The following is a 24,031-nucleotide window of genomic DNA, read 5'->3' on the forward strand; positions in this document are numbered from 1 at the left end:
ACTCTTGTTGTTGTTTTTGTTTTTGTTGTTGTTGTTGTTGTTGTTGTGAGATGGTTCGTATACGAGATATAAATTGAAACGAAACGTGTGCACAGTAGAGTATTGAACCACAGGTATTTCGTTAAACTCGGGTCTAGGATTTATAGTATTAACACTCTCATTTATTTGCTTCTGAACGTTTTTATAATTTCTTTGGTGTAGATACCAAAGAAATGGTATAATTTTTTTTTTTGAGGGGGGGGGGGGAATCATTGTAAACACATATTATATATGTATATTATATATATATATATATATATATATATATATATATACATATATATATATATATATATATATATATATTTACAATGATTATGTACTCATGTAAGCGTTATGTATATTGCTTGTATTACTTTATAAGGAAATAAAATCATTTTAATTGAATTTGAATTGATATTATATATATATATATATATATATATAAAAGGAGGAACAGTAAGAGGAATAATGATGTCAAAGCTACGCACCGATTTCTCCTTCCTTTCTCATATATATATATATATATATATATATATATGTTACTGGAGTTCTGTTGGAAAAATGAATAGCATAAGTTGCATTTTTGTTAAGTGCCCTCACCGAGTGTCCTAGTATATTATTTACAGTTTGTCTCATAGCACAGCCTGATCTTAGAGCTGACACTTCCCTTTCGTCAGGGATGAAAATACTAAACACCAACTGGCATTTAATGCATTCCTCTATAGTGACATTACTATCAAGACTATACTGCCAATACGCGGATCAAATAAAATATTTGGAACAAGGTTATAATTTGTAAATATACACGTAGAAAAATAAATGTATAATTGTATATAATATGCATATGCAAAATATAGAGTAGATTGTAAAAAAAAAAAATGCTGACTGATTATTACATGATAGTTTTTATGTTGCGAGGTAACATGCATATTACCCACTTAGTTATTTCATTTATGGTTACGTAAAAAACTCATCACATGCGCGAATGATACAGGATTATCTGGAACCTTTTTCATAGAAAAAATAGATCGTTAGATTGAACTCACGATTGATGCGATTCGAAAAAGTCGATCTGCTATTAAATCTGTGCTTTAGAGGAAACCAAAACAAAAAGAAAAATGTGGCTTGAGTAAAAGCAGTAACATTAGTAAACAACACATAACATTAGTAGAACATGTACGTCAGTGACAGTTTGAGGAAAATGGAACATTCGATGCAAAAGTTATGAATTTTAAAAGTTTTGGTGTTGGAATCACAGGAGCAGGAGACTACCTGAGTTTATGACATCATGTGTGGACAACAATATGAGGAAATCATACTATAATTTGAGCAACGTTTGTCTGTTTGTTCCTCTACTCCTCCCAGGTCCTTGGTCCGATCTCCATCAAGCTTAGTGGGTGGATGCAGGTTGACCGTGAAATTGCCCTTAAGGGGTTCATTTTTGAAAAGGTCAAGTTCACTGGGGTCAAAGGACAAATAACTAATCTTCGTCAGCTGCAATAATCAAACACCCGATAGAGGGCGCTATGTAGGCCTACTAATGTGGGGATTCCCCCAGAAATATAATCAGACACCCGATAAAGGGCGCTATGTAGGCCTACTTATGGAGATTCCCAGGTGTACGCCTACTAAATGCTTCCAGCGAGTTTGGCCAAGATCGGACCGGACCTTCGTTGACCCAGTGACCTTGACCATTTCTGGGTGAATCCCCATAGAGGATTTCTGGCACTCCACGGGTACATTGACTAATATTAAGAAAATTCCACATGCTTTCACTTTTCTAGCGTAATGAAAGATCACTATTGTCTTGTCCAACCGCTTTTAGAAAGCAGGAGGAATAATTACTACCCTTAACATAAAATTATGTCAGTATCAAGCTGATCGAGTGTGTAATATTCATGAAAATTTAATTTTTTGTCGAATTCTCTTTATACTTTCTTAATAATTATTGTTGTCCACACATGACGTCACGAACTCTAGTAGTCTCCTTACCCAGTCATTACAACACCACAACTTCAAAGGTTCCCAACTTTTGCATCGATTGTCCGATTTTCCTCAAATGTCAAACTTTCACTGATGTGCTCTACTGATGTTGCTGCTCTCACTAAATCCACATTGTTCTTTGGGATTTGGTTTCCTTTAAATCAAGCGTAAGTATCTTTATAAAACACACCTACGATTAGGATTGAATTTCGCTCGATTCGCCGACTTACGCTCCTGAGCGTAAGATCAGTCGTAACTCTTAATGAAGCGCCATGAAAACGTGCATCCGTGGCAACACGTTGATTGAGATGATTCTTTTTTATTCGAGAAGATGGAAAGAAAAATGGGTCTTTATGTGAATTAAAGACGATATTTCAAATGCAGTAAATGTGGACATAGAGTTTCAGTCATGTCCTTAATAGTTAAAGCGACTGATTCCATCTTGGTCTTTACGTTCACATTTAATCGATTTCCATTGATAAGTTTCTCAAGTAATAAAGACATGCAAGATTTTCAAACGACTGTAACAAAGTAAAAAGACATTTCGAATCTTAAATTGCACTTATTTTGACATATTGTGGTTCATCCGCGGATTAGATGGACTTTTCCATTTTTGTAGTGCCGAGGGGACAGTCGGTAAGCTGCATCCAGTTGTGCACCCTATTCTCATCGTGGCTCTTCGCGCTCATAGCACTGCCCACCCCTCCACTGAAGAGATCGAACACACCCCCTGTAAAACAAATGGAATAATCACAAACAATTGAAAATTGATGGTGTGTTGATATTTGAATTTTCTGCATGGTAGATGTATTATTAGAAATCTATTATGAGTCGGTAGCATATGCACGGTTATATCCGCGAACCTGCAAAGCTTACTTGGGCAACAAACGAATGTAAATATAGGTCAACGTGGTTCGTTTTGTATTGCTTCTTTTGATTTCATAAATCTGTTCTAACTTATAATTAAGTTCTACGCCTTTTCCCCCGAAAAGATTTCGAATATGAGACTGAGTAAAGTTGGATGTTAAGCTGATCTTTACACGAGACAAACGTGGTCATTCTGACCTATTCATGAAGGATGGTCAAATTCAAACCATAATTAAAAGCCAATCTGGACAATTGGGGCTCTTGTTAACTCCGGTTTAACATTGCTAAAATTTAGACCATGACTTTTATGAAATAATGGAAAGCACATAAAAAAAGGAAGCTTTGAGCCGTCGTCCTTGGAGAATGCGGTCTTACATTAACTATAAGCCTTTAATTCACTCCTCCAGAAAGATTGCTTTGACTTAAGCAAAGCGCTATAATATCCATGTTATCCAAAGTACGAGGAACCCGAACCGCATAATAAATTGACCGACTTAGATTGAGAATGGACCCTCCCGAGTGAATGGACTCGCCCATGTCAATGGGCTCACCCGTGTGAATGGACTCATCCGTGTGAATAGACTTACCCGTGTGAATGAAGAGGATCTTCTTCCCCTTGAATACCCCGGGAGTTTCCCTCATCTTTTTGATAAGGTGGTATGTTGCCTTTCCTGAGTAGACTGGGTCCACCAGTATTCCGGTGTTCATTGCCACCTTCTCTATACAATCTGCGGACAAGAATGTGTGAATCTCTAGAATCAGACAGTTTCAAGAAGAAGAAGAAGAAGAAGAAGAAGAAGAAGAAGAAGAAAAAAACCCACCTACCAAGTAGGGTCCCCGGGGGGGGGGGGGGGCAATTATAAACGTTTCAAGGAAAAGCACACGCGCACATACAACACAACACACACACACACACACACACACACACACACACACACACACACACACACACACACACACAGGGGCCGCACTGTAACGGGGAAGGGGGTGAATTACACAGAAAATGAATACGAAAGATATATTAAGAGCGAATGAGAGATAGAAGGAGAGGGGGCAGAAAGAGAGAGAGATGAGGGGGGGGGGGGCAGACAGACAGAGAAAAAAAGGAAAATACGCATACCGTACATTAAGTAGAATGAAAGGTGATGAGGAATGAAAGAAATAAAATAAACCAAACTCTCGTACCGAGCTCCTCAATTGTGTTCTTCGCATAACCATTCCCGACCACCTCTTCGTAAATGCTAACGATGTCGACTGCTTTCACGCCTGTCGTACCGTCCTGCCCCTGGAGGCCGAGTGACCGCAGGATCTTGTCGATCTCGGTGTGGAAGAACTTCTGGTCCATGCACGCAGCCATACCGTGGATCCTAAATTTAGCGGGGAAGTATATGATGTACCATGTTCAATCATTTATATAATGCGCGTCGATGTGAATGATCACCCCAATACTTTGTAGCGGGCGCTATTCACTTTTTGTTTTGTTTTTGTTTTGCGCTGGAGAGTGGTGGATACGATGTTTTGAAAGAATGCTGGAATTTATTGTAACACGAGACACATCGAATTGCTTTAACCTTCCTACTATACAACCTGTACGTTCGATTGTAGTAGTAGTAGTTTGCAGGTTTTGTTTTTGTTTTTGTTTGTTTTTTTAACAGTTTAAGAACTTCAATATTTTTCTAACTGATCACTAAAGTCAAAGTGAAAATGGGGTGGCATTGTAGACCTACTTATGAGTCTAGACAAGGGTCCCATTTCATAATGTCTTGTTATCAGTAACAACTGCCACATTTCTATGACAAACTCTGCTCTCAGCCAGTCAGATGCAAGGATTTCAGTAGTTTATAACCATTTGATTATCGGAACTTGTGATTGATAAGAAGTTTTGTGAACGGGGCCCAGAATATGCTATGGTAATTCCAAAAGCAGTGATATCACGTGAAGATATTAGTTAGAGTATCAAAATCAATGTTGAACTCAAAACTAAGTGTTTCAACACGTTGACTCACTTCAGTTTTCCACCCGTGAGATGGTTACCGATGGCCAGGCCCGCTACCGACCCGCTGCTTCCCGCTGCTATGACGACGTCGGTGAATCGGTCGTGGAGTCCCTTGGGGTGGATCATGAAAAGAATACCAAATCGTCCAAACTGAGACTGGGATCACAATGTTTAAACATGAAGCTAACTGTTGTAGCACCATGGTTTAAACTATGCCCGGAAAGCAGGCTTGAATATATGAACGTAACCAGGTACTTAGCACAGCTGCTGCCTCATTTCTCTTTGACTATTGAAGTAAATCGGATGGGGCTTTCTGTATAGATCTGGGTAATAAGTTAGAGTTTCATACCCTATATTCTCATTTGGATGGAGTCACTCGTTTTAAAGTTATGGTTGCAGATGGTCCCGTTGTATTTATTTTGTTTGTTAAGTTGTTGTTGTTGGTTTTTTTTTTTTGGGGGGGGGGCATACAATATTCTGAAGAGTGTAGTGAGAGAGAGAGAGAGAGAGAGAGAGGGTGAGAGAAGGGGCCACAGGAGGGATCAAGCCACTGGGCCCCATTTCATAAAAGATGTTAGGATAGCAACTCTGGAATAACAACTTCCAATAGCAACAGCCAATCAGGAGGCAGGATTCTTGTCGTTACCATGACAATTGCCATTCCAGCAGGAGTTGCTATCATATGAACTTTTTATGAAATGGGGCCGCTGTACAAACAAGTGAAGCCGCCGCGCCGCCATGTTACCAGGCACACTCTATGGAGACTTGCACGCATTTTCAAACAGAGACTGGCACCAAGATCACGTCATGACGTTAGCCCCGAATACAATGTATGGGTGACGTGCTTGGTAAGATGGTGGCGCAGTGGCTTCAAAGCGACTGGCCGATGAAATATCCAGATCTACTTCCTATACAGATCAGTGGATCAAACTGCCGTAGGCCTACCTGACTCATAAGCTCCCGAAAGCAGTCGATGTAGCCCCACACCCCGACCTCGTTCGACCCGCCGAAGGGAATCGTGTATGCCTTCTTCCCCTTCGTCTCCCTGTAAGCCAAAAAATAAAAAACAAAAAATAAAAAATGCCATCAAAATCACGATTACTATAATAACATGTTCATTGAACAATATTGGATAACGACACAGCTTTACGGATGAAAAAATTGTTTGCTGTATTATGGAGCTCTCCATGGCTATATCATTCGTTTGATGTAAATAATACATACTGATAATTACAGTGAGCATGACCTGACATACATCTTTGTTTTGTGCTGCCATTATTAATACCTTGAATAAACATTACAGATTTTGTTATTCATTTTGCGAAGAAAAAAGGAAGACAATCTGACGGGAACAAAATGCACGCGCTCTGTTTTTGTCGCATCCATTTACATTGTAGAATAATACTGATGATTGTGGCACCGCATGCACTTTGTAAGAGCTCATAAAGATATGCCACACTGTATTTTTACAGCAAATTTTCTCATGTGTTGGTATTCAAGTACGGATACCTGAGGTGCTCTTTCAGCTTCATCATTCTCGGGAGGACGTCGGTGGAGTACGGGCAGTCGAGAGGGATGAGGTAGAAATGGCAGCCAACGAGTCGGTCGAGGAGAGTATTTCCCGTGAAGGGAAGATCCTGTCCACCCACAAAGCAACAAACCATGACTTACTTGTATATGGGGTTCATGTCGGGCTTGCCAGTGTATATGCCTAAAGTTTCTTTCTTTCTTTCTTCCTTCCTTCCTTCCTTATACCTTCATTCATCCTTCCGTCCCTTTCTTTCTCCTTTTTTTTTAATATTTTGAGAGATGGTCATGGATGTCCTCTTCATTTCATTTCATTTCATTTTTATTTCCTCTTTCATCATCACATTCAGTTGTATTCTATATATTCTTTCACCAAGAAATAAGAAAAAAATAAATTGAAGTTGAAGTTGAAGTTTTCCCGACCTGCGTATCTCAATATAACTACATGTATATCTTTACAAATGACTTAAATAATCTATATCAAATACAATAGCTATAAAAAAAAACCTCGAATAATATATTATTTACTCATTATTTATCTAGCGATCCACGTCCCACAAGCTTTGCTTTTTAGTGGATCACTATTTTCCATAATGGAATCTATTTTCCGCACGCCCACGAAGTATATATGCATTGTTCCTCCAAATTATTGTATATATATAAATATATGTTATATAATTTATCTCGGATACTACATGAATCTTTTGCAAATGTTTGAACAATATTATTTCATGACATGTATACTTTGTACTATGTTTTGATTTTCGTTGATTGGAAATAAACTATGATTGAATTGAATTGAAAAGTTCTCACACGTCATTTGCATGATATCACAGGTCTTATATATCATTTCTGGCTGTACTGCTTTTTTGTACTTAAATTTTCTTTGGTGAAAATGAAATTGCTAAGATTGTCGTGAAGGTCTATGAACTACATTATGAAAACCTTCTTATTTGTATAGATTTTTTTTTTAGAACAAGGAATGGTGCAGGATGAGTGTGAGGTATTTGTTCTCCGTAATTATCATTTTCATTTACAAAATACTTCATCTTTTTTTATTTCTATACTATGAAATTTTGTCATCGCTATAGAGAATAAATGAGGACCATTTTCTGTCGTTACTTTAATGATACTCAATATTCACCAATTGACTTCTGTTGTATAGTTATTTCCGCAGCTTGCTGGAACAGATGAAAATAAAATTATACGAAAAATACAGCCCGCCGAAGGAATGTGTTTAACCCTTCGTGTGCTGTGAGTGCGGGTTGACACAGTAAACCCTACAGCGCTATACACACACACAGCAGTCCAAGTCCCTGGCATGAGAAGAATTAATTACTATACATCGATCAAGGTAAGGAAGCTCCAGGTAAACGCTCACCATGCCGCTGGACCAAAGAAACAGGTGGCTGTCCAGCCCGAGTTGTCGGGCAGCTATGGCGGCGGCGCGACACGAGTTTGAGAAGACGCCTCCACACGCCATTATGGCGTCACAGCCCTGTGACACAGCGTCGGCCATCAGGAACTCTAGCTTGCGTACCTGTGGCAACGGGATGATGTAGAGAATGGAGATGGAGGATGGAGATGAAGGATTTAGAGAAACGAATGAATAAAAAAACACAACAACAACAATCTGAGAAAGGGATGACACTCTAACTTTTAAATTACTTCATTCAAAATATCCATGTAATTCTATCCAGTAAAAAACTTCGGTACGTTATGCTTTACAAATCTTGTAAATCTTACTACTGTTATGATTATCACATCTGTTCAATTGGGGAATAGAAAAAAAATTGTTTAGAAACGAGAAAAAGAAGAAAAGGTATGAAAACTCCCCAAACCAATATAATGAGTACAAAACTGTTGATGTGAAATTGAACAATGGCAACGTGGATATATGCACTTTCGCAGTTCGCAGTTGGGGGCGCTGTGGCATAGTCAGTCCAAGCATAGACTAGGTCCATGGTCCACACGATAGTGGATAAGACTCCCGACTCCCGATCGGAAGACCCGAGTTCGAATCCCGCCCAGCGCTTACGTCCTTGGACAAGATGTTTTTACCCACTATGTCCCTCTCGACCCAGGTGTATAAATGGGTACCTGGCAACGCTAGGGTAATAATAATAGCAGGGCCCTCTGGTAGAGCAGTGGCAACACTGAAGAGGCTACCCTGGGTAAATAAGACCTTATTATTATCATTATTATTCATGGGTCACAAACATTCATATTCACAATCTGCAATGCTAAGTGGCGGTTTAAGGTGATACCTGACTAAGACATGACTTACACCTGAGGTGAGAGACAAAGCAATTAAGAAATGTCTCAAATGAGTATCTATGCTCTACTCCCTCCCATCGTTCATATGCCCATTCCCAAAGGGGAGGGCTTATGTGTGACGTGATATATCAGGACCTTTACTGCCTCGACTTTTACCTTGTTCCCCGAAAGAACGCTCCCTGTCATGTCGTCCCTCTTTATGTGCACCTCGAAGTCTTCGGGAGCCCCCGGTAAACGCCAGCGTTGGATCGGGGTGCCAAGAGTGCCCAGCTAAAGAATAAGTAAGTGGATAAACAAACAAATCAATAAATAAATGAATCAATGAATGAATAAATAAATGAATAAATAAATAATTTAAAAATAAAATGATCAAAGAATGAATATATAAAATGAAATAAAAATATAAGATAGCAATAGTAACAACGAATGCATAGATAAATAGATTAATAGAAATTCAGACAAAAATTATAATAAAAAATGAGAAAAAGTATATACTTTGTAATTCATATAATATTTCTGACAGCTCGAAATTATGTATACATTTCCTTTTCTACAAGTCACAAAACAGTCAATTATGTAGCATACATTACCTTTGTAGTATATTCTTCAAACACGCCTGTACTTCAGTAACGTTCATCTGTTGTTTGTCAAAGTTGCGCTGTGCTTTCTAGAACTATAAACTGTTACCCTCACACTTATTCTCTATTCATTATGGTTGGCAGAACGTTTTATAGGTATTTTTGACAATATATCCTTGATACTTTACTACTCACTGAAAAGTCAGGGACGGACAATGAAGGAAGTTTCTTCCTTCAGTGAAATTCCTTCAATGAAATTGTTTGTACAGTATGTCCCCCCCCCCCAAAAAAAATACAATCAATTTTTTGCATTGATAACACCCAATATGATTAAACTGTCTAAATGCTACTTTAGGGTCTCAAAATATAACATCTTAGCTCTATTTTGCAGAAAACCCCATTCAATTTGGATAAGAGGTCACAGAGAAATGTGGAATGTTGTAAAGCATGTCATGAGTCTGATTCTTCCAAGTTTAGCACTTCGATGCTTTTGTGTGTGAATACAATAAACAGAACTTGGAGGGAAGAGATTCTTGACATCCTCTTCAAAATCCTCATTTCTCTTTGACCACTGAATCAAATCGAATGGGGTTTTCTGTAAGATGTGGGCAATGAGTTACAGTTTCATACCATGAATTTGTATTTGTTTTGATTCACTATTTTTAAAGATATTTCGGAGGGTCCCGTTGTAATTTTTTTTTTTGGGGGGGGGGGACATACGGTATACTTTACTATATTCTATTCATAATGATATCATTTTCACGTCTTTTGCGACGACTGGAATGGAAATACATCTCAATTATTGAACTAAATCGAACTGAAAGTGTATTATCTTTGTAAACTTGATAATGGAATAGAAGACTGGTTATGTCTTGGATAGTCAGTGTATATAGCTCGTTCCGTTGGAAAATCTTTCTTAGCTATATTATGTAAACTGCAGTGAGGAAAGGTTGGTTTTAAACCAGTCTGGCATCCTCATGCGCTGCATGCCATATACCCTTGAGTATGAGGGGGAGTTTGATGTATTCTATGTATATAGCTACCATTCTCACCTTCTGCCGGGGTAAGTCTCTTCTGTTCTTATCAAATTAAACACGTCAAGTATCATTAATTCTCGAGAAAGAATACGATGTGTTACTGCGTAGGTTAAAGTTCAAGAAATCGATTGTTACATGTATAATCAGGGTTTATGACTGCGTAGTTCTGTGTGTTCCCAGTTTGAGCTTACAATTTACAAATGTGGTTATTTTGACGGTTACAGTTGTTGATGTGGGTTACAGTTCGTTACTACGATGATTCGTTACTCCGAAGAAGTCCGGATGTTCGTTTATGCGAAAAGAAAATAAAGTTCGTAATTCCGACGTCTTGTTAGTACGAACCTTCTTCTCACTCCTCAGTCCAGTGTATGTCTATAGCTTCTTTCTTTACTTCGTTCTTTCTTCATTTCTTTCTCTCTTCCTCTTTCCGCCCTTCCCTTCTCTCTCCTTCTTTTTTTTTTTTCTTCATATTTTGGGGGATGGTCGGGGATCCCGGCGAGAATAGCCTTTTGTCAAGGCCCTCTCGCTGTAATGGGCGCGCCACTCAGCTGGGCTCTCTTCACCATACAGCGAGAGCGCCTTGACAAAAGGCTACGGCGAGAACAGCTCAAGTCGGCTCTGCTGCGTGCTGCTGATGCTGTGTTCAGGGAGGTGCTGTGTTTGTGCGATGGCATGCTTTGTGTGGCATGTTTTTGTTTTTGTTTTTGTTTTGTCGCAACAGTGGATGTAGGCAAGGAGGTAGTAGGTCAGTGCATGCCCTCTATTTGCAAGATCTAGTCTCTTTGCTTTTTTATTCTCTTTATTCGTATCTATAGGTGTATTTTCATTGAAAGAAAGATAATTATTCAGAGGGGTGAAGGTTCAGATTCGAGTTTGTTCACTTTGTCTCCCTCTACAAATTAAATTTGTTAAGATCGCAACTGCTGATCTGTAAATTAACAAACATGTCGGAAAAAAGGAACCAGTGGGACTCGAACCTGTCATCTACTGCTTTCCGAGCAGCGACACTACCACCAGGCTGTCCCTGGTTGCCGGCAGTGACACGATGAACATGGAACAAATACCCAAGCTCCGATATTCCGACATTGTCATGTTAAGTAGTCCATGGCGGACAAGGCGTATTAAATGAAAGAAAGATAATTATTCAAAGGGGTGAATTTAATTTGTAGAGGGAGACAAAGTGAAGAAACTCGAATCTGAACCTTCACCCCTCTGAATAACTATGCGATCTTAACATATTTAATTTGTAGAGGGAGACAAAGTGAAGAAGCTCGAATCTGAACCTTCACCCCTCTGAATAATTAGCGTTTTGACATAGTCGACTACGTGAACACACTGTGAACACAAGTGGGACACACTGTGATCTTTCCAGTAGGGCAGAGACACTCGTTCTAGCCTCGATCACATGTCGTGTGTGTGTGTGTGTGTGTGTGTGTGTGTGTGTGTGTGTGTGTTCCTCTTCGTTACTGAACTTTGTCCTCTACCCTAAGGCTGCGTTCACATAGAAGTATACTATTCGGGTATTCGGGCTCGTTTTTCGAGGGCACGCGAATAGCTTGAATCGAACGATAGGATTTCCTCACACCGGTTCACATAGGAGGGCACTATTCGAAAGTACCGAATAACAGCGAAAAGTGTAGCAAAGTGGGAATCGAACTTGTTCGATTTTCTTGCGGCGTATACCGTCTCTCGTTTATGAAATAATGACAATTTTGGTCTGGATTTGCCCTTTAGCAAAAATAAGCATGTAGACTGACATTCTGATGCAGTTTAGAAATTGTTAATAAGATTTGCTAGGATGTAGGAGGAAGAAATCCTCACTGCATGGGATGGTGAGTTGACGGTGCGGGTGATGGTGTATTCGGGGCCCGAATAGCGAATACCGAATAGCGAATAGCGAATAGCGAATACCGAATACTTAGCTATGTGAACGCAGCCTTACCTGTTCTCTCTCTCACTCGCTCTCCCTTTCTCTCTGTTATCCTCACTTCACGCTCCACATCTTCGCAGCGATTCTCTTTCTCATCCAAATTTCAATGTCAGCCATGTGTATCGATCCCGATTTTCCCATACGTGTTTGCCACATTCCGTCGGCTGGTTACATATTCACTCTATAGTTCAGTTGGCAATGCATATTCCCATTGAAATAATCTCATTACTTTAAATACAACGGCTGACTTCTTGAATACATCCTCTTGTTCCATACAAAACATTTCTTCTTTTTTTTTTTAATCTGTTTAGGTGTACACATGGACCAAATTGCTGTGGTACCAAGTACTCAAACACCCCTTTATGAACGGTAGCTCATGTTTTTGATGTCATTAGCAAACAAATTCCCTATCGTCGCTGGGGCGAAAAGACCTTGTATCTACAAAATGTTAAATGTTCGGGAGAGAAAAAAAAAACAAACTAACTAACATGGCAGCCAAAGCACTATATCATATGGGATAGACTTTCTTTTAACATGCCATAGTGACTTCATTTTTGGGGTTAGACAGCTAGGAGTTGGGCAGAATGTCACTTTACTGATTATCTCACCATTAATCCAAAAAAGTCATTTTCACCAAAATATCAGATACAAGGTGCTGTCACCCCATCGACGCTATGATTATACTGTATAACAAATACGCAATTGTATTACCGGCAAACCTGCTGATAATCGATGTATATTCAGCATAGTACAGTGTTCTCTATTAAAAGACACGTTTTCTTCGTTGCACTGAAACATAAGGGCCCGAATTCACGAAGGTGGTACAAATGAAACCATGGTTCAAACCATGGACAAAAACCATGGAGCGCCAAGTGTCGCACGGAATGTTTTTCGTTACGAAATTGGTCATTTCGTCGACAAAATGACCGTTTCATTAACGAAATTATCATTTCGTGGATGAAATGTTCATTTAGTTACAAAATTTTGTTATTTCGTTGCGAAATAATCATTTCATTGACAAAATGACTGATTTCGTAACGAAATATTCCATGCGACACCTGGCGCTCCATGGTTTTTGTCCATGGTTTAAACCATGGTTTCGTTTGTACCACCTTCGTGAATTCGGGCCAAGGAGTATGAATAAACATTTTTAAAACCACTTAGGCCTACAACTCTCAATGGTAAACAGTAAGGGGTCATCCAACGAGTTATACGGTCCATGAGACCGACAATAAAAGTAGGCCTGTGGTCTGAGTCGTACACTGCCCTACTTTGGCAAAAGGAAGCAAGTGACAAAAATGACATTTCTCGTAAAAGAGCAAAATGTGTCTGTCATTTACACTGACGTCAATGGACTATCATGATGTCTTATCTAACATACATCTCTTAGTAGGATGAGTGTTTCTGCATGAAATTTGGCGTGGAAGAAGAGCTCATTATGTAAATTATAAAAACATCAATAACTCAGTTCGGATGGTATGTCACTTGCTTCCTTTTGCCAAAGTAGGGCAGTACAGCCCACGATGTACTCAGTATACGGGACAGACGAGTTTTACCATCCAATGGCATGAGTTCGACACTACGCAGAAAAGGCTCATGAGACCGACACTACGCAAACAAGCTAGCGAGACGGACACTACGCAATAAGGCTGCTTTCACGTAGAAGTATTCAGTATTCGCTATTCGCTATTCGCTATTCGCTATTCGCTATTCGAGCACCGAATACACCATCACCCGCACCGTCAACTCACCATCCCATGTAGTGAGGATTTCTTCCTCCTACATCCTAGCAAATCTTATTAACAATTTCTAAACTGCATCAGAATGTCGGTCTACATGCTTATATTTGCTAACGGGCAAATCCAGACCAAAAGTGTCATTATTTCATAAACGAGAGACGGTATACGCTGCAAGAAAATCGAACAAGCTCGATTCCCACTTTGCTATACTTTTCGCAGGTATTCGGTACTTTCGAATAGTGCCCTCTTATGTGAACCGGTGTGAGGAAATCCTATCGTTCGATTCAAGCTATTCACGCGCCCTCGAAAAACGAGCCCGAATACCCGAAATACTTCTATATGAAAGCAGTCTTTAGGCTGCGTTCACATAGAAGTATTCGGTATTCGGTATTCGCTATTCGCTATTCGGTATTCGCTATTCGGGCCCCGAATACACCATCACCCGCACTGTCAACTCACCATCCCATGCAGTGAGGATTTCTTCCTCCTACATCCTAGCAAATCTTATTAACAATTTCTAAACTGCATCAGAATGTCAGTCTACATGCTTATTTTTGCTAAAGGGCAAATCCAGACCAAAATTGTCATTATTTCATAAACGAGAGACAGTATACGCTGCAAGAAAATCGAACAAGTTTGATTCCCACTTTGCTATATTTTTCGCAGCTATTCGGTACTTTCGAATAAGCCAGTTCGGGGTTAGCTCATGGGCACATCGGTACAAATGACCTTTCTTCTTTCTCAGTTGATTAGGCACTCCACGAGTTTTCAAGCGAGAGAAGGTATTTCAGCTTACTCGACGTAACAATTTATGGAATTCATCAGTCATGCTCAAACAAAGAATGAACTTGCGTAGACCAAGTGACCAGAATGATCCATCAATTAGCACTTTTGAAAGCATCCATTTCATTATTTCTCATTGAATGTATCAACAATCTTTTTCTATTGATATTGTCAAATTCCGTTTTTGCTGTCAGGTGGATGTGCTGGCAAGCACCACTCATAATGATCACTTGAATAATCATTACATCACAGATGCTTATCTCAGTGAATAAAAAACCAACATGCTCTGCCGGTACTGATTACCTTTTTCTGCTCATGTTCAAAGTGGAACCCCGAACTGGCTTGTAGTGCCCTCCTATGTGAACCGGTGTGAGGAAATCCTATCGTTCGATTCAAGCTATTCCCGTGCCCTCGAAAAACGAGCCCGAATACCCGAATAGTATACTTCTATGTGAACGCAGCCTAAGGCTCACGAGACCGACACTACGCAAGAGGCTCGCGCGACCGACACTATTTAGGCAAAGAAAGCCCACAAGACCGACACAAGGCAAAGAACGCTCATGGGACCGATACTAGACTAAAGCCCACGAGACCGACACTACGCAAAGAAGGCTCATGAGACCGACAGGATGACCATGTCAATTACAAGCATGTACCTGTATACAGGCATATTTGGGCGTTCCATGAAGGGGGAAAAAATACATACATGATAATAACACAGTAATTATAATGATAACTGGGAACTGTTTCATGAACGTTGTCGGCCCTGACAAGTTGTCAGTCTCCGACAGTTTCAGTAAAATCCTTTGTTTTGATTGGCTGTGAAGCTCTGCTCTCTGACTGTTACTATGGTAACTGTCGGAGACTGACATCTTGTCGGGGCTGACAACTTTCATGAAACGGTTCCCTGGTCAAAATCGAAATGGGGTTGAACAAAGAGAAGTATGACTGGACCTACATAAAAAAAGAATCTTGTTTGGCTGAAGGCCAAAAAAAAAAAAAAATACATACATGATGATAACAAAGTAATTCTAATGATAACTGGTCAAAATCGAAATGGGGTCGTACAAAGAGAAGTATGATGGGATCTACATGAAAACAAGTTTGTTTGGCTGTAAGCCCCGGATAATCAGTGTTTGTGAAAGAGAAACGGAGAACGGATAGAAGTTCAGACCAGGTGATTTAATGGTACCATTTAATTAAGGGAAGCGGGGTAAGCCTCTATATGAACAAGAAATAAAAGAAAGAAGAAAACTATACTGAAATGCAAACCATAATTGTGACCAAGCTATCATTTCTTTCCGAAATAGGACTGATTTGCATATAGGTCCTACTTGAATAAACACTAAGCTGTTGTTTCATTAAAACTATCACAAGGCTGTGTTCAGCAGGACACAAAAAGTGACAGAGTTGATATGTGACCCTGGGTCACAAAACAAACAAAAAGTCGCCAGATATGAAATTTTAGGTAAGAGCATATTCTGAAAGAGCAGACTTTAAGCTTTGAAATGATGTATAACTCAAACCAAATGGACTCTCCTAACCTATCTAAATATTGGCAAGAAGGCACATACTCAGGAAAAGTGTGAACTGAGAAAAGAGGCTCTGAAGTATAGTGTCTATAAGCGCTTAATCTTTACCAAGCCGTGCTGGCTGTGGGATGAATGGGAAAAAAACGGGATGTAAACCACTGGAGTAACAACAACGAAGGAATTATCAGATTAAACTGAAATTGAGCATGCCGCATTAACACATTCTGTCCTTAATTAATGCCAACTTTCAAAGCAGTAGCATCATCCTTTCAAAAGTTATAGCAGTTGAAAGTGAAGAATGTGTACAAGGTTTTTAAGAAATGAAAAGGGGACTCTACTCTCTAAAAAAAAAAAAAAAAATCGAGTGAAACTATTCACTCTTAAAAGAGTGAATACAAAAAAAGAGTGAATTTAGAGTGTAATTGGAGTGAATTTTGAGTGAAAATGTTCATTTTCACTCGGTTTAGAGTGACGTCACGGATCACTCCAAAATCGTCGAGTGACCCTTGAGGTCACTCCAAAATGAGTGAAAATGAACATTTTCACTCAAAATTCGCTCCAATTTCACTCTAAATTCACTCTTTTTTGTATTCACTCCTTCAAGAGTGAATAGTTTCACTCGATTCTTTTTAGAGAGTAAAAACAACCTTAACCACACTATTCTGAAAGAAAAATCTTCGAGATAAACTGCTAATAAACATACTTTCCGGCCCGTTTTATGATCCCAAATTTTAGCATAATGTAGAAGAAGACTTGCTCTTTCAGAAAATATGAAAAAGTCAAGATCGGCTCGGTTGACCCATTTCACCAGTCCTATTTTCAGTCTCCACACAAAATCAGTGTGTGCGACTTTTGTTCGTCTTGTGATGCACGGTCACATATAGCTATAAAGTCATTTGTTGCCTGCAGTCAAGCTCTGGTAGCTCCATGCTCTGGGTATGTAGAAAGTGACAAGAGAGAGAGAGAGAGAGAGAGAGAGAGAGAGAGAGAGAGAAGGAGGAAGAGGGGGGAGAGAGAGGAAATAGAGCGCGGAGTTGCTAATGACAGATTCAGACAGAGAGCGTGACGGCAAGGCCCACATAGCACTCTGCAGCGTGTTGACAAGTGTGTTTGATCGGACTAAAAAGTGTTTGATTGAAACAGGGAGGTGGGAAGAGGGTTACAGCTCGTTATTCCGAAGGTTCGTTATTCCGAAGGCTCTTTAGTCCGAAGGCTCGTTATTCCGAAGGTTCGTTGTTCCGAATTCACTTTCGGATTAACGAATCTTCGGAATAACGAACCTTCGGAATAACGCCACAAATGTTCGGATTAACGAACCCTTTTTCATTTTCGGATTAACGAACCTCTAAGTATAGGGAATTTGCGTGTTTCGGATTAACGAACCTTCGGAATAACGAACCTTCGGAATAGCGAACCTTCGGAATAGCGAACAGCACCCGGGAAAAGAGAACCCACCTCCCTGATTGAAACGAGGGTGTTTCGGCATTTTTGAAATAAATGTGCAGAAAGATTTGATGCACACTTTTGCTGAATTTTGTTTATCTTCTTCATGGAATGATCTCGCCTCATCGGACCCACGCCCGGCACGTCCGAATGACACTGACATGATAGTCGACTAACGCAATAAGACAAGATTCATCGGATTGTGATACGATGCACTTCAGAGGGTGACCGGAAGAGAAAATAAAATGTTTGAAAGGTTCTGTTGGATGGTAGGCGGCTTATCGGTGCATCACATATTATTTCTTGTGTAGGCCCTGTTTATGTGAGGTTGCATGGTGGGCCCTTTTCATGGGCACAATTATTCATATACATGTACATACCAAGACAGAATACGTGGTGCACCGTTAAGCATTCTACTACCCGTTGAGGACGAGTCCCGAGTATACTCGGGCAGGTGTCTGTAGGAAACGCGTGTTGTAGCAAAATCAGTCCGTCCTCAACGGGTTAACCGTCATCGGACCTTCATGTGATACCAATCTGCGGTTTGCATGACGTGTTCCAGAGCCGTCCAGCACAAATGCAACACTAATCGGAGGGTAAACGATATATTCTGTACCGTCCAATTACTATCCGTTGTGAGATCGAAAGTTTGATAGCTAATCAACTCAACTGTCACCTGACATTCATCGTATACTCATCAGACAAACATGTTGACATCCGATGGCCAACGGCCTGTAAAAGGAGGGTGAGCACGGGCGCCTTGGCAGACTTTTATCGGACAATATAAACTTGAGCTACATCCTAAGATTCGGAGTGACGACTAAGTCCCCTTTTGCGTTTAATGTTAATGTGGAATGAGACCTTAAGTAAATAAAACTGTGAATAGATTGAATGTAGCAATATCAGTTGAACACATCAGTGAAAGCTTGAGGAAAACCGGGAGATCCGTTCACAATTAAAGGCATAATTTACCATTTGCAGATGAAGGCATTAGTGCTATAAAATAGTTCTAAAATGTGAGTTAGGGATAGAAACAACCACTGTCAAAATTTGAATCCGTATAATCGATGTTAAGTGTTGTTAAATACACAAAATGTGAACAATAGTTATAATAAAAAATTTTCCAGACTAAACCGTATACAGTTACGGTTTAATGAGAAAAACCCTGATATCTCCTTATATTTTAGGTTTTAATGCAAATATTTCATATGGTAGGATGTTTTATGATACAACAGACCTACACATATGCATCAAATATGATATCTTGAAAATTTTTGAAATCACTGCTCCCAAAGGTAAACTGGACCTTTAAGCACCGTATAATAGGATTCAAAACTTCTCAACGGATTGAAAGGTTTTCCTCAAGATTATTTCACGAACGTGTTCTACTAATATTGCTTTATCTAATCCACGCGTACATTTTGAATTCATTCCTCTTCAAGTGCCAGCAGACGCTCCTGTGCCCCCACCTATAAATGCCAGTGGACTATCGTACTTATGCACTTCTATATCACGCCTACAGCTCTAGAGGATTCAGCGACGGAGGATATACTCTGGTCCCCTTCACCCGTGATGCTATACATGCTGAGACCCATTAAGCAGGCTGGACTCCCTCATACTTAGTCCCATTAAGCAGGCTGGACTCCCTCATACTTAGTACAGTTGAGTTTACGAAACTAAAAAAAAAAAAAAAAAAGAAAATAAGTATATCTTTATAATACGAACATTATTATTTTGATGTTTTTAGTTGCTTTAGCTTCCTTCTTATTTAAAGACTCCAGAGATCTACATGGAATTGGCATTTCACTTAAGATTATCGTCAGGAGGTGTATTGTTCTGGAGAATCTGTTTGATCCGCTTCCATACACGATTTCCTATTTTGGCGCAAATCAGCCCAGTATCTGGTCTGAGTCTGATTAACACGCGATTACAGACCGATTAGTCAGCTGTTAGTCGGACTAGTGTCCTGCGATGAAGCAGTGTGTTGGGTCAGTGACAGATCACACTATCGTCACTATCAGATAAACGGATGACAGATATCGGGCGACTACCAGCCTTCGATCCGATTACCCCGAACAACGTCGGATGTTTGTTGGATTTGCTAGAAATCAGGGGCCCAAAAATTCCGCTTGTCGGCTTAGATTTCATCGGAACTCATCGGAATGCCGAAATTTTGGCATTCCGCGGATCAGATGAGCCTCTGATGGCCAGTGGAATGGAGCTTAAAGGGGGCATATTACTCACTCGCACAATCAGCAATACTAAGTAGGCCTACTGACTATCTCCACTTTTGCTCGAATAAAGTAATCAGCTGGTAATAGGGGGGGGGGTAAGAATCAAACTCACTTCGAGGTCATTTCGGCAATTTCTCTATTTTCCATTCTACTCTTTATACGTCACAATATGATCGGTATTTATGCCTACTTCCAAAGGTCTCTGTCTGCGTTGTATTTTCTTGTCTGTCCTGTTGTCAGATGTCACGTTAGTCTTGTCTTCTTTCATCTTGTCATGATGTAGTCTGGTTGTTGTCCCAGTCTCATTCCGTCATGTTGTTGTTTTAGTTGTTTTGTGTTTATTACTCTGTCTTTTAGTGGGCTTCCAAACCTGTTATATTCTTGTTCACTTGTTTATCGTTCACTCCACTTTGAATACCTCAGTCTTCATTGCAATCTATCATTACTACACTCTTAAAATATTGGGTAAATTTAGTTGGGTAATTGTTGGTTGGTAAAAAAAAAAAAAAATCATCATTCTGGGCAATTATTGCCCTATTGAGCTTTTAGGTGATTAAACCAACATTGGGCAATTATTTTTGCTTAAATATTGGGCGAATATTTACCAACGGAATTGGTAATGGAGAGTTGGATACTTTTTGCCCCGCTGTTGTTTAAGTGACGCATACCCTTTGCGTGTTGGGTAATCTTTGTTGGGCAACTGCATGAAACTAGGGTAGAAAATTTGGGTAGAAATTCGCCTTAATTTACCAACATTATTTTGCACATTATAAGCCTGGGTATTTCTTACCAGTACTTGGGTAATTTTGTTACGTTCCTTCCTAAGTTGGCAAATTTTCATGGACAAGTAAAAAAGTCTGTGCGTGTACGCGTGTATGTGTGTAGGTACTTGAGTATGTGACGGTGTGTGTGTGTGGTATAGGCCTACGTATGGAAGGATGGCCGAACCTTACGATTTTGTAGGGGGTACCAAGAATTACTATAGGGTGTTCTCCGTTTTAGAAAGGGGGGGGGGGACAACACACACACACACACACACACACACACACACACACACACACACACACACAGAGGCACGGTATTGTCTATATATACAGTGTATATATATATATATATATATATATATATATATATATAGCAATAATATTGTCACAACAGAGAAATGCATTAAATGCCAATCTTGATTTTAATGAATAATCCGAATTTTCGAGATCCTTCCTCTTCATCGCACTAGTCATCCCTGATGAAGAGGAAGGATCCTCGAAAATTCGGATTATTCATTAAAATCAAGATTGGCATTTAATGCATTTCTCTGTTGTGACATTATTATTGCTATTTCTAGTACTGCCAATACGCGGAGCAACTGCAATATAATTATATATATATATATATATATATATATATATATATATATATATATATATATATATATATATATATATTGATATATATAAGCAAGAGCTACATTGTGGACGTATTTGACATAATTTTCTTACGTTTCCCTTCGTCAACACCGGAGGGGTTAAAAAATCAACATTGTGGGAGTATCTGTCTTAAAGCATTACAACTAAATGGCCCTATATAATGTGAATGAAATATCCCTGGTATTAACCATGTCGGGTGCTGTTCGTTATTCCGAAGGTTCGTTAATCCGAAACACACAAATTCCCTATACCTAGAGGTTCGTTAATCCGAAAATGAAAAAGGGTTCGTTAATCCGAACATTTGTGGCGTTATTCCGAAGGTTCGATATTCCGAAGATTCGTTATTCCGAAGGTTCGTTAATCCGAAACACACAAATTCCCTATACCTAGAGGTTCGTTAATCCGAAAATGAAAAAGGGTTCGTTAATCCGAACATTTGTGGCGTTATTCCGAAGGTTCGTTATTCCGAAGATTTGTTTATCCGAAAATGAAATTCGGAAAAACGAACCTTCGGAATAACGAATCTTCGGACTGAAGAACCTTCGGAATAACGAACCTTCGGAATAACGAGCTGTAACCACTATGGCTAGGATGTAGGCTAAGCCTAGATGTACTTGTAGGTATAGGCTTTACGACTAGCTGTAGGATTATGATAGGTTAGATATGAACAATGTCTTGACATACACATGTTCTGGTAAACACCCATGCATCAAATAATTCAACACAAAATTTTTGATTAACCAAAATTCAACTTACTAAGCAGTTGGACAAATGGAAGTTGGGCAATAACTAGTTGGGTAAAATTGGTTGGGCAAACGATTACCCAACTCAAAATATAACCAACGGCTGGGAAATTGCAAAGTTGGGTAAAGTCTGATTGGTCAACAGCTGATGGGCAATTTAATTTGACCAACCACATAGCAAACTCATTACCCAACATCAGTTGGGTAGATTTTAACCAATAGTTGTGTGGACAGTATGTTGCCCAGTGTTGGTTAAAAGTTGGGCATTTTTTTTTTTTTGCCCAACTATTTTAAGAGTGTACAAAGTTTGTTTTAATTGTGCTCCGTTCATTTAATTTTTCCTTCTTTACAATATTCTATAACAAACGGAAGTGATGTGTATGCTATGTTTTTGTCGAAATATGAAAATAGATCGAAATTTACCCTAAATTGAAATTGAACAAATCTCAGCTTATCCGCGAAGCTTATTCTAAGCATTTAGTGTTAAAAAAAGAAATGATTGAATCATTTCTTTATTCAAGAAAATGTTTATACATAACCAGGTCAATTACCCCTTTAGATAATTGCAGGTATACATCGAAAATTACAAATCACAATTTTAAGAACATACAATACAATTAACATCCGTGAGATTAATGCGCCTGTATCAACAATAACATTCAACACTAACAAACATTATAACATTTATATCAATTCTATAAATATATATATATATATATATCTATCTATATATATATATATATATATATATATATATCGGACATTATTTTATGGAACCTTCCTACTCCTTCCTACTATAAGATGGAATGGTTTCCTCACCTGAATTTTATACTCGGGCACCATGTTCAATTTCAAGGTCCAGTCTGGCTGGTCATAAGGCAAGAGAGGGTAATCCGGGTTGGTTTGCATTGTCAGAGGATTTGTCCGTCTGTAACAATAACAATAATAATAATAATAATAATAATAATAATAATAATAATAATAATAATAATAATAATAATAATAATGATAATAATAAAATAACAAGGTGGGTGGTATTCTGTGGTTGCTTTTGAAAACAAGAATGTGATAAAAACTTACAGGAAAAAAGCACGACGCAAATTAATACATTTTAGTACAAGGATTGTTCTGTAAATTTACCGCGATCCCATAACGGTTACTGTGACAAATATCCAGGCATTCTATCAATTCTTTTTGCCAAACCAAGCGGCATGTCGAAATATGAATTCATACAGCTCCCTTGGACTAGAAAATTAATAATCTACTTGGGGGATGACAATAAATAGTATAATCATAGTGATAGTTCCCGGTGAGGCGCTTATGAGCAGTTCGCTGTTCTCACATAAGTGAGGGCTGCATTTCCTCTTAATTCTTTATATTTCCTGGTGACCAGATTGAAACTAGACAATGATGAGAACATTATTCTTACCTGAACGGAGTGATCGTCTTGCAGATATTTAATACCGCACCTCCTCACAGATGTTGTGACATTTACCGTGTTTACTCCTATACGTAGACTTGTTCTGTAGAGCGTGATGTAATGTTTTGTGTGCACAGTGCGCGAGTATATTATGACTGTATGATAACGACGACGCGCGCACGTCATAATCATAAGTTACTATAATACGCGCGCCATTGACTTTTATGTAGAACATGCATTTTGTGCTAGTATTATGTCTCTTCCTTCCATCAACGAAGAGAATGACATTTTCAATCATTTTCCGTTTAGGGGTGGTGTCAAAAACAGAAAGCCAATCATCCATGCCTCGTGTCTTTAACTAAAGGAACCGGCCTACACCGGATTTGGGGCTACGATCAAATGCCGATCGCAGATGCTGCAGGTCTTGCATGATGTCAATTTTAACAGACAGTGTGCCCCAGTTGCTTTTTCTCTTCTGACAATGACAATGGCAATTA

At 39.2% G+C, this 24,031-nt stretch overlaps 1 protein-coding gene across 1 annotated transcript; it reads right to left on the reverse strand.

The window, feature by feature from the left end:
- Positions 1-2,346: 2,346 nt before the first annotated feature.
- LOC140244682 (uncharacterized) lies at positions 2,347-23,637 on the reverse strand. Its single transcript, XM_072324299.1, has 10 exons — positions 23,544-23,637; positions 22,934-23,042; positions 8,828-8,941; positions 7,776-7,934; positions 6,377-6,504; positions 5,813-5,912; positions 4,878-4,978; positions 4,057-4,238; positions 3,459-3,599; positions 2,347-2,734 (listed from the first exon to the last, which is right to left on the reverse strand). Exons 2-10 carry the CDS (start codon positions 23,021-23,023, stop codon positions 2,598-2,600), a joined length of 1,152 nt encoding a protein of 383 aa, XP_072180400.1. The 5' UTR covers positions 23,024-23,042; positions 23,544-23,637; the 3' UTR covers positions 2,347-2,597.
- Between the last annotated feature and the right edge of the window lie 394 nt (positions 23,638-24,031).

Source organism: Diadema setosum, chromosome 21 (genome assembly GCF_964275005.1).
Source record: "Diadema setosum chromosome 21, eeDiaSeto1, whole genome shotgun sequence".
NCBI classification, from domain to species: domain Eukaryota; kingdom Metazoa; phylum Echinodermata; class Echinoidea; order Diadematoida; family Diadematidae; genus Diadema; species Diadema setosum.

Bases quoted from the DNA above. Each gene is read 5' to 3' on its own strand.
- LOC140244682 (XM_072324299.1), bottom strand. From the start codon at position 23,023: ATGCAAACCAACCCGGATTACCCTCTCTTGCCTTATGACCAGCCAGAC. The intron at 6,505-7,775 runs GTGAGCGTTTAC...GTGGGTGGACAG, and splicing joins TTCTTTGGTCCAGCGGCATG to GATCTTCCCTTCACGGGAAA. The intron at 4,239-4,877 runs GTGAGTCAACGT...CGCTAAATTTAG, and splicing joins CTCACGGGTGGAAAACTGAA to GATCCACGGTATGGCTGCGT.